The 13,108-nt window shown below is 39.2% G+C and overlaps 1 protein-coding gene across 8 annotated transcripts in view; it reads right to left on the bottom strand.

The window, feature by feature from the left end:
- Positions 1-13,108, bottom strand: part of ENPP2 (ectonucleotide pyrophosphatase/phosphodiesterase 2) — a 73,069-nt gene that overhangs the window by 9,805 nt on the left and 50,156 nt on the right. For 6 of the 8 annotated variants that reach the window (XR_003528033.1, XM_027645574.1, XM_027645575.1 and 3 more), the window contains 9 exons: positions 12,668-12,779; positions 11,195-11,320; positions 7,657-7,688; positions 6,716-6,843; positions 4,566-4,653; positions 4,341-4,428; positions 3,266-3,438; positions 2,931-2,982; positions 325-461 (listed from right to left, as the gene is read on the bottom strand). Coding sequence is in view for 7 of the 8 variants with exons in the window: in XM_027645574.1 (XP_027501375.1) it covers positions 325-461; positions 2,931-2,982; positions 3,266-3,438; positions 4,341-4,428; positions 4,566-4,653; positions 6,716-6,843; positions 7,657-7,688; positions 11,195-11,320; positions 12,668-12,779 (936 nt within the window). In the remaining variant the exon portion in view is untranslated. The remainder of the gene's footprint in view (positions 1-324; positions 462-2,930; positions 2,983-3,265; positions 3,439-4,340; positions 4,429-4,565; positions 4,654-6,715; positions 6,844-7,656; positions 7,689-11,194; positions 11,321-12,667; positions 12,780-13,108) is intronic. The other 2 variants (XM_027645570.1, XM_027645572.1) reach the window with 1 other exon arrangement.

Genomic DNA, 13,108 nt, shown 5'->3' with positions numbered 1-13,108 from the left:
GCATTTGCTGCAGAGCCCCTTCTTCAGGTAGCAGAAGTCACCATGGGAAATAATTCAAATGAAGTCACTCATAATAAAACAAACCCCCATTGAAAAAAACTTTAAAATTAAAATAGGAACAGAAATATACAACCCTTCTGCCTTAAAATTCCTCCCTCATGAAGGAAAAAAGAATTTGGGCATTGTTTGCAATGGTACTTGACATAATTTCTGGCGGGAAAATCTTCCTGGGTAAAGGGAATTTTACGACTTCAAGAACACAGGTACCAAAGAAATTTCCCCAGGATTTTTAAGCACTTTCTCAAGATGAATGAGAGCACTAACCTGTTTGGAAATAGTGTAGGATGTCCAGAGAGGCATCAGGAATGTTTCACTGTAGCCACTTTCAAAGTCATGGTGATGCAAGATATTGTATTTTGTGCGGTACAGTACTGCAGGGCGCCCATATAAAAGATGCTTATCTGCAGATCAGAAGAAATTACATTTACATTTATTACTGAAAAAGATGAAAAAAAAAAAAGGGAGGGTGGTTTTGTATCACATGCTGATTTTTCAGTCATCATTAATGGGATATACTGACCCTGAATAACTGCTAAGAAAATCTTGAAACGGACAGAGCAGCAGCTCTTCAATAGTTCTAGTTGGGATCCTCATTCCAGGCTCACAACCCCCTTTGGGATTAAAATTCCATTCTAACCTTGAAAGCTTGATGGGGTCATAGCATGGAGAGAGGCATCCAAACACAGGAGACTCCTCAAGGATCCCTGTGTCCATATCTCAGTCACACATGAGGTGATAAGCACTTTTTTTGTAGCTTTACATCAGTCCCTATTCTAGCAGTCCTGCCATTCCTCTCTGGACTTTCTGTCTTTCCTATGTTTTTTGTAAAGTCCCTCTCAAAAGGGAGGCAGAAGTCGTCACTCACTAAAAGAATAGGATTTTCCCCTTGGCTGATACAGATTTTGTTCTGAAGACCGGTGTGCTATTTTTTGTTAGTAATATCAAAGAAAACAAAGAAAGAAAAAAAGCCTTTTTCCTAACTTTGGCTACAAAGACGACTCCAGCTCTGTAAAACTTGCTTTTCTTCTGTCTCGGTGATAAGTTACAGTTAAATGTCCTTAGATAACTCTGACAAGCTTGCTTATAAACAGATAAAAACACTGAATGAGATAGAAGAAAAATAAATTTCCTGCCTAATCTTGCACTGCCCTGTACAGTTCATTGATTTTGATAACCTTTTGGCAAAAACACTTGGCTTTCTTTTAGAAATTAAAACCTAGAAACAAGGAAAGCAGCCTAACATAGTTTACAGAAAGGCATTTAACCTGAAAGAAAAGGGCATGTTTTATTAGTGTTTGAGTCCAAACAGAGGATGTTTTCACAGGACACAAGAAAAAAAGTAGGAAAAGCCTAGTCTAAGGACAGAGATGATAAACTTGCTTTATTCAAAAGAAGCTGAAGTCATCTTTTTCTTCTGCATGTGAATAACAACATAGTGCACTGTGGGGGAGATGGGAATTAACAAATAAATGCAGGAAGGTCTGTGAACAGGTGCTACAGCCTCTAATGAAGTAAAACAAAATAACTTGTACCTAGCAGAATTCCTTGTTGTTTAAATAAGGGGCTCATCATTCCACACTTAGCAGCAAACTGACAAACCAACAAGTGTAATTGGTTTAAATGCTTACATCTTAAAATACACTAAAAATACTATTTTTATATTAGTACAGTGAGGAAGCATCGAAACCATAATCCAAAACAAAGATGTTGAGATACCTCAGACTACAATGGTAAGAATGTTTTTTCCTGATACCAGAAATTGCCACGGCACGGAGGAGCCCTTCATTAATTGGAAAAATCAGTTTAACAAGATGAAAGCTGCAGAAAGGCAATTTAACTCACATAAGATGAATAACTTCACCTTTAGAAACTAAAGGATAGGCCGCATTGACTGTTCACAGCAGAAAAAATGAAAAAATACCTTCGTAAGGGAATCAAAGCAAATCTCCTTAATCACCTGAGCAATACAATTTGAGGTGCCTCAAAAATTCACGTTTAAACTCAAAGCTTCAGAGTTTGCTAATTTGGACAATTGTTATGGTAAGGGAAATGCTGTGAATTGTTATGCTGAACTGGATCACAGCTGTGAGAAGCTCTGCCTTGATTTGCCTTTCTGTCAGCAGTTCTCATCCCTTTCTCTCTGCTCCTGTTGCTGCCCTTTAATCTGGACCACAGTCCTGGTGCATCTGAGGGTGCAGCCACATGGAAATCAGTGCTGGACTACAGCAGGGAGGATGCAGGAATGAGGAGCAGGGAGAGCAGGGGATGCTTTCTCCTAGGAGTAACATTGACTTGAACACCGAAGAGGGACAGAATTGAGCTGAGTATCTCTAAACACTTGTTTCACTGGGTAAACTGCACCCTAAGAAACAAGCACTAGAGATCTAGCCAGAGATTGTCAAAGCAGCTGTAGCATCCTTTCTAGGTGAAACCTAAGCCTGAACAACACTGATAAAACAGCATGCAGATGTGGTCTATGGTTTTTTCCCCATTTAGAGCTTGTGGTTGAACAGAGTACTGCCTCATGCGCCCTCTCCTTTCCTCATGTCTCTGCTTCCACATCTGAGCTTAAAACTTCTAAAAGTAGTGGAATGGAAGAACTAAAATTTTTATCACTGTGAACGATACTTTAGTCCTGGTAACAACAAAAGATCGTGTGAACTTCCTCATGTGAGCAGCACTTCATCTTGCCCAAGTATCTCATGAATGTCTGTGTGCTATTTTGACAGTTACTTGAAAAGACAGTTTAATACACATTAACTAAACCAAACCAGGAGTTGCTCTGTTATTAATGACACAAAGTGATTTGCAAAAAAGAAAAAAAAAACAAACCAGAAGTAGATTTTATTGACTGAGGCACAGGCTCTTACCTTCTGTTCCCTTGACATGAAAGCGCTTGTTGAGTTCATCCAATTTGTTCTTCTCAAGAACAAAAAAAAGGAACAAGATTAGGATCACTGGAGCATTCTGACATCTTGTTTTACTAGGCATCTAGCAAAACAAAGCTAGTGCTATAAGACACTGATGATTTTCTTGTCTCCTCTTTTACAAAAAGCCATAATTGTTCCAAAAGGGTAGAAACACTTCACAGGAAGGATATGGGGAATTCTTATAGATCAAACCCTCTCAAAACAAATAAAATGGCTACAAATTTATTAGAAATTAATGCTAATAGTGGAAGTTTCCACAGATCCTAAACACTTACCTTGTCATCACATGTACATCCTATATCAAAATCTGATGCAGAAGGTAGGGCTACAGGATAGAGTGGTTTAGCAACTTCATCTGGCACAGTTGGTTTAAAAACATTGGCTCTCAGAAGGTGATTTAAACTTCCATGAGTGCCATTATTGGGAGCAGGCTTTAATCCAAGCAGATCTATGAAATCACCAAAGAAATATGAATGACGGTTAGATTTCAAACATGTATTGGCAACAACTCTACCGAGCCGAGCCATTTATTAGTAATACTGTTTACACCCACAGCACGTTAATGAAAACTTTTACTGTAATAAAAATACTGATCTTTTGTCCAAATCATAAAATTTCAGATGCCACATGAATAGTATTGTTGCCTTTATGACAAGAAGGTTAATTTGCATCAAGACACTGGAAAACAGTTTTATTGTAACTATTCCTTCAGCTTCCAGTGCAAACCTTACAGTCAATGTGCTGACCTTACACCAAACATCTGCAACACAGTGATTTATAAATAAGGGATAACTACCTCTTAGGTAGTTTGGGGGGAAAAAAATTACACCTTTGAAACACCTTGAAAGTTTTATTGTGAATTACACTTTGAAAGTTTAATTGTGCTGAAAAATCAGTATTAAAGATCCTAATGAATATCTGTATACATCATCAGATTCTTCTTTCATGGCTTCAGTACAAATTCAGGAAACAGAATCGTACAGAAGATGCCATAGAAAACTAAGTGATGAACCTGAGCTACTGCATGACACATGCAGGTGCAGAAGCAGTCTCTGAACAGAAACCTCCTTCCTAGACTACTGAGATGTGGACATCACACATTTTAGTGGTGTCCATTTGATCTCTGTCAAGCTGCACACATCAAAATCCTCTTTATTGGCCAGCTGCTAAAGTAGAGCAAAGTGAGGCCCCTGAGAAGTGCCTCCAGCCCACCTGGTGAGTACTTGGGAAAGGGGAACTAGGAAAAGAACACTGGGAAGGACTCAGGGTATGAGCTCACAGGTGCCTAAATGAAGCCCTGCCGGCCAAAACAGCTTGCTGTTTTTGCAAGTTCTCAGGCAGGCAGCTTACCACACATGACGTTGTAAAGTTCAATGTTTTCAAAAGGAGGTACTTTGGTCTTGTACTTGAAGGTGGGGCCATAACCTATAAAGACAGTCTTAAAATAAAAAAAAAAAAAGAGAGAAGAAGAGTATTAAAATGTAGGGGTTTTTCACTGAGTATTTACGTTGCAGAGAGCTTCAATTTCTTCTGCCTTCAAAGACCCTCCCACAAAGGTTACTGTGTTGCTCATACCTGCATGCTGTTTATCTTGTTGTCATAGCCATGGTCTCCATGGAAGAAACATTTTCCTGTTGGTTTCTTGTAAACGTCCACAGCTTTCCTAAATTGAAAAAGCATTAGAAAATTTCCTCAAAAGGCGGCTGACCTGTCGATATACTTTGGAGGCAGGAAGCATAACATTACAGGGCACTGCACTGTTTAGTTTTCTTCAATAGCAGTAGTGAGGACTGCAGGCTGATCCAGCATGTCCAGGGTTTCTCCCTCTGCTCCCACTCTAAGAGGGTGCAAAACTAAGAGACAGCTCTCATAACTGATAAAAACCTTAGTGCCTATTATTTTCTCTGACTTTCTCATGTCACAAAATCTCCTGCAGACTGGAGGTGTCAGACCATGCTATTCCAATCCTCAAAAGACCAACAGAGGCTTCTCTAAAACACATTTGTGATGTTACAATGCTGCAAATGTCATATAATGCTATAAAATGTTTTCTCCTATTTGCCTTCAATAAACAAAAACGGGGAGCAGAAACAAAGCTGAAAGGACAAGAGAAAGATTTTCATGAAGACAAATAGCTGAGCTAATAAGTGCTGTAGTATAGGAATGCTAATTATCAGCTTGTTACTGAGGTGAAGTTTTTAAAAAATAAGTGGAAAAATAAGTATTGTGTCATAGGAATTATAATTACCAGTTTGTTTCAGAGTACTTTTTTATAGTTTTATAGGGACATGTGCAGGCAATACATGCAGTGGACCAGCTAAACCTACAAATTAATTTCTTTATCTACAGTAAAATAATGTTCAACCAAAGTTTGATTTTGGCCTTCCAAATTACTAGAGTTACAGCAATCATATCTGTGACTACCATTTTCCTGGCTGTGAACATATAATGAATTACAGTTACATTAACAAATGAATTATTGGTGGATGAGATTTCTGAAAATTAATAAATAAATCAAAGAAAGTCTGATGCAATTAATAGGAAACAGCTAAATGTAAATCACCCTGGCCAATCCCATCAGTTCCAGCAAAATTCTTAAACCTGAAACTTTTATAGGCCTAAAATTCAGAGTGTGATTCCTTGAAATGTACATGAACCCCTGCCACAGTGACTGCATGGGGCAGCCAGCCAGCCAGTGGAGCTACACTATAAAGTAACTGGGGTTTTCTCATTCACTATTTCAGCAGAGTGATCCTTGCATAATTTGTGGAAAGATAAGCACAGATGTCAAAAGGCACTTACAACACACTGCATGTTTGCCTGGCACCTATATGGGCAAAAAACCCTACCATAATTTAAAGCTCGTAACAGACTAGCATGAGCCAAAAGCTGTGTCATCCTCCACGAACCACTGAGTCAGCTTCATGCATAAAGACTCAACCATTTTCATAGTGTTATACACAACATGTGTCAAAAGAATATTAAAACAGAAAGCTGGGTACAGTTCACAGACAAAGGCTACTCCTCTCCTCTTCACTCTAGTTATGCGCCAACTTGGTTTTCCTCACTCAATTTTTAGCTTAAAAATTATAAAATATTTCAATATTAAAAATTAAAATGAATATTTAATATTTAAAATTCATGTTAAAAGTGTTAAAAATTGCCCATATTTTATAACTGAAAATTCAGATGAGGAAGAGCAACCGAAACCAGGGTTTTCTCTGAGCTAAAGCATCCTGGCTTTTGTGGATTTGAAACACAATACACTGCCAGCACAGCACTTTGATGGCCACCCTCTCATAGTCTTCCACATGTTCTCAGGCATTCATCCATTCAGTCAACATCTCCATTTTCTTTCCATTCACCTATTGCATCCACTCAGACTCTTGTGCCTTAACATCCCCTCACCACATAAGCCTGCCTCTTCCTCCCACATTCCCTGCTCCCCAGTTGAGCTCTTCAGTCAAAAAACCCACAAAGTTGCTAAAAGAAATCAGTACGGGTTTTTACCCTCTATCCAGTGACTGATTTTCTGAAACTTCAAAATATTTTGTGTTCTGAACCACATCCTCCCACCTCAAATGTTATTGAACCTCACCACGAGTTAGAAACTCCTCTTCCTCAGAGGGTACAGGTACAGGAGCAGGATGCCAAGAGACAGGGCAATCCCTTTTCCTCAGAGAAGAAGACTGAAAATCAGGATGGAAGCAAAAGCAAGGGTTTACCTTGCCACATGCCATTTGCGATCCACCAGTAAATGAACATCCTCAATTCTTCGGTTGTAAGCGTAGTGCAAGCGTTTGGGCAAGTGCTGTTTCAAGTAAGGCTTGAAGTGCTGGTCTGGCTTTCTACACTGAAATATAAATGGTTACAAATGACACACTGTCAGTAGCTTAAGGCATACATAAAACATTCAACTATAGAAATCAAGTTGTTAAGGTCATCACTGGCGGTGTCTTGAAAACAAAGTGTACATCTAGAGTATGTAGGTCAGTCATTTTTGTGCAGTATTTACTTACATCCAAGGACTTGGGAGTCATTCAGAGATATATTTGAAAATCTTCATTCCTGTGACAGTCTTATTGGAAGCATCATCCAAAACATCACAGATGAAGCTCACACATCAAGAGTTTTATTCTAACTAGATCAAAGCTTAAGTTTCAGAGGAAACCTGAATGCTCAAAAATATACCTTATCTGCATGAGATAGATTTAAAGCCATCTGGTTACAAAATTTGGGTTTGTTTTATTTTTATTTTAAACACTTTTCTTTCATTAAAAGCTAGTGAAGTTGAAGACTATCAAATGCACTTTTTCAGCATCTTCAAAGTGCTAGTAAAATATTTACTCTAAAAGATTACCTTCCATTTCTGAAGCAATAAATAAACAGACTCAATTCAGGGAGTAAAGATGCTCCCTGAATTGGAGTTTCTGGAGATTCTGTGTCTATGCTGCCCAAAAAGGTTCAAGAAGCTACTATAGCAGCAAACAGTGGAATGTATGACAAACATTAATGTGTACTCATGAAGGGAACCATTTAACATTCTTATTCATGATAATAATTTGTTTTCCTGCCTAAAGAATGAACAGAGAAAGCTGAATAATGCCACGAATCAAGATGTGAACAGGGCAATACAGAGAGATACCTCCCAGTCCTAAGTACTTACTGTAAGGTTGGCAACAATCACTTTAGGGTCATCTGTTAAGCAAAGGAAAAAAAAAGACAAAAACATAAAAGATTAAAAACTCGTAGAAGAAAACACAAGGTTTACATAAGCATACTTCCTAGTACTTCACTGATCTTTACTAAAAGTATTCTGTATATATCATCGAATTGTTTAGGTTGGAAAAGACCTTTAAGATCAAGTCCAACCATTAACTCTGCACTGCCAAGTCCACCACTAACCCGTGTTTTTAAGTGCAACATCTACATGTCTTTTAAATACCTCCAGGGATGGTGACTCCACCACATCCCTGGGCAGCCAGTTCCAAAGCTTGACAACCCTTTCTGTAAAGAAATTTTTCCTAATATACAGTCTAAACCTCCCCTGGTGCGACTTAATGCTATTTCCTCTTGTCCTGTCACTTGTTACCTGGGAGAAGAGACTGATCTCCACCTGGCTACAACCTCCTTTCAGACAGTTGTAGAGCGTGACATGATTTCTCCTGAATCTCCTCTTGTCCAGGCTGAACACCCCCAGCTCCCTCAGCTACTCCTCTTATGGCTTTTGCTCCAGACCCTTCACGAGCTTTGTTGCCCTTCTCTGGACGTGCTCCAACTCCTCAATGCCTTTCTTGTAGTGAGGAGCCCAAACCTGAACACAGAATTTGAGCTGCACCCTCACCGGTGCCAAGTACGGGGGCACAATCACTGCCCAGGTCCTGCTGGTCACACTGTTTCTGATATAGGACAGAATGCCATTGGACTGCTTGGCCACCTGGGCACTTGGTTCATGTTCAGCTGCTGTTGACCAACACCCACAGGTCCTTTTCCACTGGACCACTTTCCAGCTACTGTTCCCCAAGCCTATAGCACTGCCTCAGGTTGTTGTGACTAGACTGCAGGACCTGGCACTTGGCCTTGTTGAACCTCATACCGTTGGTCTCAGCCCATTGATCCAGCCTGTCCCAATCTCTCTGTAGGGCACTCCTATCCTCTGGCAGATCAACACTCCCACCCAGACTGATGTTGTCTGCAAACTGATTGAGGGTTCCCTTGATCCCCCTCATCCAGATCATCAGTAAAGGTATTAAACAGAACTGGACCAAATACTGAGCCCTGGGGAACACTCTGGGCCCAGCCATCTAGCCAGTTTTTAACCCATTGAAGGTGCATCTGTCCAAGCCATGGGCTTCCAGTTTCTCAAGAGAATGATGTGGGAGGCAGTATCAAAGGCTTTACTAAAGTCCAGTTAGAAAACATCCACAGCCTTTCCCTCATCCACTAAGCAGGTCACCTTGTCATAGCAGGAGATCTGGTTGGTCAAGCAGGACCTGCCTTTCCTAAACACATGCTGGATGGGCCTGATCCCTGGCTGCCCTGCACATGCCATGTGATGGCTCAGTGATACGTAGTTGCTTAGTAGTGTTCTCACTGCTTTAAGACTGGACCTTAGCTTAATACTTATTCTATTTTCTGAAAATATATACTTTCAAGACTTCTGTTATTCTCTGAAATAAAAAATTATCCCCAAACACAATTACTTTCCTTGAAAAAATTTCAAAGCACATTTGAATGCAACAATGCATTCTGTTAGAAGCAGTAAGATAAATGTCTTGCATTTTTTGGTCACTTTTAACATTTGACCAATTTCACAGGCTACTGTTAACTAAGTGAAAAGTCAAAGTAAAATATTGTGGATAAGTCTTTGGATTATTAAAGGAAGATGAAAGACGTAGAAAGCCCAAAACTGTCAACAGTACATACTGTTTTCTTCTGGGGAGTGAGAGGAAGTATTTTTCAGTCCTTAGAGAAAAAAAAAAAGACTAAAAGAAAATCTTAGGAAGTGCAAAACTCTTGTTTAACTACTAATGTTGTGATTGCTTAAGGTGTGATCTTGCCGAGCTTGGAATGGGCTCTACTGAACCTCAAAACACAAGCTACAGGTTTTTTCATTGCAAAGGTGTGTTTGCAGTACTGAGACAGTATTATGGATCAGGAAAACGTAGGAGGAATAAAAAAGTTGGCAGTTTGCCATTTAAGGGATAAACCCCAGTTCTAAAGCTAAGAAACATGCTTCTTTGTTCTATGTTCAAACAGCTGATTTATAAGCAATTGCAAATATTCAAACTAGGAAGCTGAGGACAGAGGCCAAAAGAGGAAAATGCTATTGCGGGAAAACCAGTCGTGTGACTCAGAGGTCAGTGAGACAAGCTGATCTTTTTGAAAGATATTGCCATTCACCCTCCAAGGAAAACTAATTTTTCTCAGCAGTTTAGGAATTCAAGATTGAAAGATCTTTATAAGACTTATCAGAACTGTAATTTGTTTTCAGTAGACTGTGAAGTGTAGGAATTTAGTCTTTATGGCAAGTTTGAACAACATGTGCGCTATTTTCAACAGGTCTTTCCACATTCATCATGTATTCCTTGAGTATAAATACTCAAGTAAATAAGTTTATAGTAAAATAAATGCATACATAAATCACTATCTAAGAAAGTTTTACCACATTCTTATGATTTCTGCTACTATTCTAAAGGTATTTAATCTTCAAAGATCAACTTTTCTGTGAAATTTGTCCTCAACCAAAGCATATCTGATGTGTTGTGAAGGGACAGGTGGTTGGCCCAACTATCTGATCTTCCCCTCTATCAAAAGTTGTCACCCTTGTAGCTATGCTGCAAAAAACAGGTACTTATGGTTAGTTTATGAGTTTGCAGGGTAGCTTAAACTGCTGGCAAAGCCAGTTTTGCCCTGGTACATTGAGCCACAGCAGCCATGGTGCTGGCACAAGCCCTGTCCTAGTACTGCTGCCTTGGAAGTGGTATTCCTCAGGAGCAGCAAAGGGCAGCTGGCTCTGTGATGCTTGAAATCAGAGTTAGCTTAACCAGAGGATTCCTGCCTGAGCCTTGAGTGATCTAATCAAAGATCAATTCATCTCAAAGACTAAGTCAGGGTGAATTTCTAAAAGCATGTTTCTAGAAAACAAGTTTTACTGTCAACATTGGCCCTGAATGCATACTCTAAATCTTCCTTATATCCCTCAACATCTCCAGTCTGTTGCTGTTCAGCAACCCACACTGCTTCTCATCTATGCCAAAAGTTTGATAAAACTACTAAATTCAAAATTAACAATTCACTTTTTTCTATTAGCTCAAAATGTATGAGATGCTTTTTTTGTATCCAATCTGTGCAGTGTTCAGATCTTCTAAGTACATTTTCTGTTGATAGAGGGGAAAAGTGCATGAATAAACTCACAAGGACACATAAGCTGGCACGTGAAGCTAGCTTGGAGTTCCCACTCCTCCTTGATATAAAAGAGTGGGGTTTAACCCAGAACATTTCAGCCATCCACTTGGTAGCTGTACCACTGTGGTGTCTGTGAACTACAGACTGGGAAGGGAGGAAGCAGCTGGTGAGCAGTGGGATTCCCTCTAAAATTCCTGCCAACACACTGCAAATTTACACCCTTTGGATAACGTCAGTCCAAGGAAGGAATGAAGTCTAGTTTGCAGGATATAAGAGAAATTATTAAATTAACTTACACTTTAGGTTATTGCTAGGCCTAGGGCGAATTCGCCCTAAAGATCCAGGCAGCAAAATGATGTCATCCACATTAGTCAGATAATTGCTTAAAAATTCAGTTCTTTCACAAGTAGTGTCTTCCATTCCTGCAGAAGGAAAATGCAAAATTTATCCAGCCTGAAAAAACCCACATTTTCTAGAACAGCAAAAAAAAAAAAAGACCCCAAACACCCTATATATTATTTTGGATGACTAATCTTGTTCTTTACAGCCATCTAATTCCAACATAATACACTGGTAGGAGTCAAACTGGGAGTAATCTTAGCACTTGCTTAAACAAGAGAAATACCAGTCTCAGAGTCGTAGAAACAGTCACCACATATACCATGTGTGCCCTAACACAACTCCAAATTAAGCTCATGGAAAAATCAAAGTCTGTTTCTAGTTTAGTGTACTAGTTTGGGGATTATTTCTTTTTAAACAAACGATTTTAAGAGAAATACACAAAAGGTATTGTCTGTTGGTGGTCTGTTCTAAGGCAGCTGCAGATAAACAATTTTCTCTTGCTGCCATTTGTGGTGGGGAGGAATGTATTGCCAGACACAGAGGGTTCTCAGCACAAAACCGCCACCTCTGGAAATCCTTCCCACCCCTTACCCTTCTCTCCCCACAGCCAGAAAGGAGGCATATGCCATTTTACTGCTGATATTAGTGGTTCTTGTGAGATTTTCATGAACAGAGATCTAAACAGAACAGGACCTTTGGGGGCATTGCTAAAAAAGTTACACAAAATCAGGTTTCTCTCAAATATGGTTGCATTTTTCTTTAATAAAATAATTTTTCTTTTTGCCTTTGCTTATATTTACTACTTCTTATATTGTAAAGTTTCTTCTGATGTCTGAAAGAATGAGACCTACCAAATAATAGCTCCTCTTTTAGGTGGCTCTCCATCTGACCATGAAATATCTTTTTACCTCCTTTTTCCATTATTTTGATGACTTTTCCATCCAAGCTGAACACAGCCTTCTAAAGATATTCCAGTCTTTCTCCTGGTTGGATAATTTGACCCCCTAATTGCCATGGAAATTCCTTAATCTAAAGTCCTACTTCTCTCCTCACGTACAGGAGAACAGGGCTTTTAAATACTTTCCTTCCATAAAAACTGACAGAAAGATTGCTCTAGGCACATTATACCCTTCCAAAACATGCAAGAAGAGCTGCACTTGGATGTGATATCAAAAACGCCAAGATTTAAAAAGCTTTACGTGAAGATGTAAATACCCAGATCACTGTTATAAAAGTCCCCCAATGACAATTAACAGGTGAGCTGAGTGGCTAGTCCACACCAACTGTCTCATTTAGGCATGTTAAACTACCAGAAAAAAAACCCAGCACAAAAATATTTTAAATAGAACTTTCATTTCACTTATTATATCTACAGCTACATTGCTTAAGCATTTATTAACTGATAAATATTATAGTTTAAAACTTACCATGATCTCCAACAAATATGACATTGACACATCGATGTAATTTCAGCTGTTTCAGACCATCCATTAGTTGTCCTACTGTCTTGTCAATCTCTCTCAGAGGATTCACCATCATCTGTATAAATATGTAGAAAGAAAAAAAAGAGTTAATTCTATCATTGTGATGTTCCTACTACTACAATGGTGGTCCTTTGGCAAAACTCTGCTAGGAGTAACCATCCAGGTCAAGAGGGAAAGCCTTGGCTGAGCTGTTACACCCACAACTATCATACCATTTCCTTTTATATATCTGCAGCACGATTTCATCATGACAAAGTCCTGTTGAGATGCTGACACAAGACAGCAAAAGATCTTTATGGCTGATCCTGAGCATCCAGTGAACATGTGTACAGTTGGTAAAACCATGTATAGAGAGTAGGAAAGCACACGTGACTTCGGGGTTCA

This window comes from Corapipo altera, unplaced genomic scaffold (genome assembly GCF_003945725.1).
Source record: "Corapipo altera isolate COAL_440 unplaced genomic scaffold, ASM394572v1 51, whole genome shotgun sequence".
Taxonomy (NCBI): domain Eukaryota; kingdom Metazoa; phylum Chordata; class Aves; order Passeriformes; family Pipridae; genus Corapipo; species Corapipo altera.
The sequence above is the reverse complement of the archived record's forward strand: the minus strand, read 5'-3'. Positions and strand labels throughout refer to the sequence as shown.